General features: G+C 51.3%; 1 protein-coding gene across 1 annotated transcript; it reads left to right on the forward strand.

The window, feature by feature from the left end:
* Nucleotides 1-365: 365 nt before the first annotated feature.
* On the forward strand, nt 366-1200 carry LOC111656638 (alanine--tRNA ligase, mitochondrial-like; the record flags this gene model as incomplete). The annotated part of the gene is made up of 3 exons (XM_023408440.2): nt 366-557; nt 651-795; nt 967-1200. Coding segments are annotated over 3 exons (487 nt in total), but the record flags the coding sequence as incomplete, so codon positions are not given.
* Between the last annotated feature and the right edge of the window lie 23 nt (nt 1201-1223).

Consider the following 1223-nt stretch of genomic DNA (forward strand, 5'->3'; position numbering starts at 1 on the left):
GATGATGTTAGTGTCAGTGATGATGTCAGTGATGATGTCAGTGTCAGTGATGATGTCAGTGAATATGTCAGTGATGATGTCAGTGATGATGTCAGTGTCAGTGATGATGTCTATGTCAGTGATGATGTCAGAGATTATGTCGATGTCAGTGATGATGTCAGTGTCAGTGATGATGTCAGTGATGATGTCAGTGTCAGTGATGATGTCAGTGATGATGTCAGAGATGATGTCAGTGTCAGTGATGATGTCAGTGATGATGTTAGTGTCAGTGATGATGTCAGAGATTATGTCAGTACCAGTGATGATGTCAGTGTCAGTGATGATGTCAGATGATGTCAGTGATGATGTCACTGATGTCTCCTCAGGGTCCCCCCCAGTCACCTCCTGCCGTTTGGCCTGAAGGAGAACTTCTGGGAGATGGGGGACTCTGGTCCCTGTGGCCCCTGCACCGAGATCCACTACGACCATGTTGGGGGACGAGACGCTGCGTCGCTGGTCAACGCTGACAGTCCTGATGTGGTGGAGATCTGGAACCTGGTCTTCATGCAGTACAACAGGTCCACACACACACCTAGACCACATCAAACCAGTTCAGTTCATTAGGGGGTTTCTCTGATGGTGTGTGTGTGTGTGTGTGTGTGTGAGATCAGGGAGGTGGACAACAGTCTGCGGCTGCTGCCCCAGTTCAGTGTGGATACTGGGATGGGACTGGAGAGACTGGTGAGCGTTCTGCAGGGAAAGAGATCAAACTACGACACGGACCTGTTCACCCCCCTGATCCACGACATCCACCAGGTAGTCCGCCATGACACCAGCTAGTCCTCCATGACACCAGGTAGACCAGGTGTGGTGATGCCACCACATATCCATGAGGGAGCAGATGTAGCGAGGACCGACACATGTTGTCATGGTGATGTGTTGGTTGTCAGGGTGATACATCTGTCACGGTGATGTGTGTGTCCTCAGAGGTCGAGGGTGGGGCCATACAGCGGCAGGATGGGTGCAGCGGACCATGGGAAGGTGGACATGGCATACAGGGTGGTGTCGGACCACATCCGCACTCTGTCAGTCTGCATCGCTGACGGAGTTCATCCAGGCATGTCAGGAGCTGAGTGAGTCGTCCACCAATCAGCTGTCAGAGCACTGGACAGCCAATCAGCTGGTTGTAAAAACAAACCACCAATGCTGTTTGTTTTTATATATGTGTGTGTGTGTGTGTGTGT

This window comes from Seriola lalandi, unplaced genomic scaffold (assembly GCF_002814215.2).
Source record: "Seriola lalandi dorsalis isolate HSWRI2012SDOR001 ecotype SW California unplaced genomic scaffold, Sedor1 jcf7180001976616, whole genome shotgun sequence".
NCBI lineage: Eukaryota > Metazoa > Chordata > Actinopteri > Carangiformes > Carangidae > Seriola > Seriola lalandi.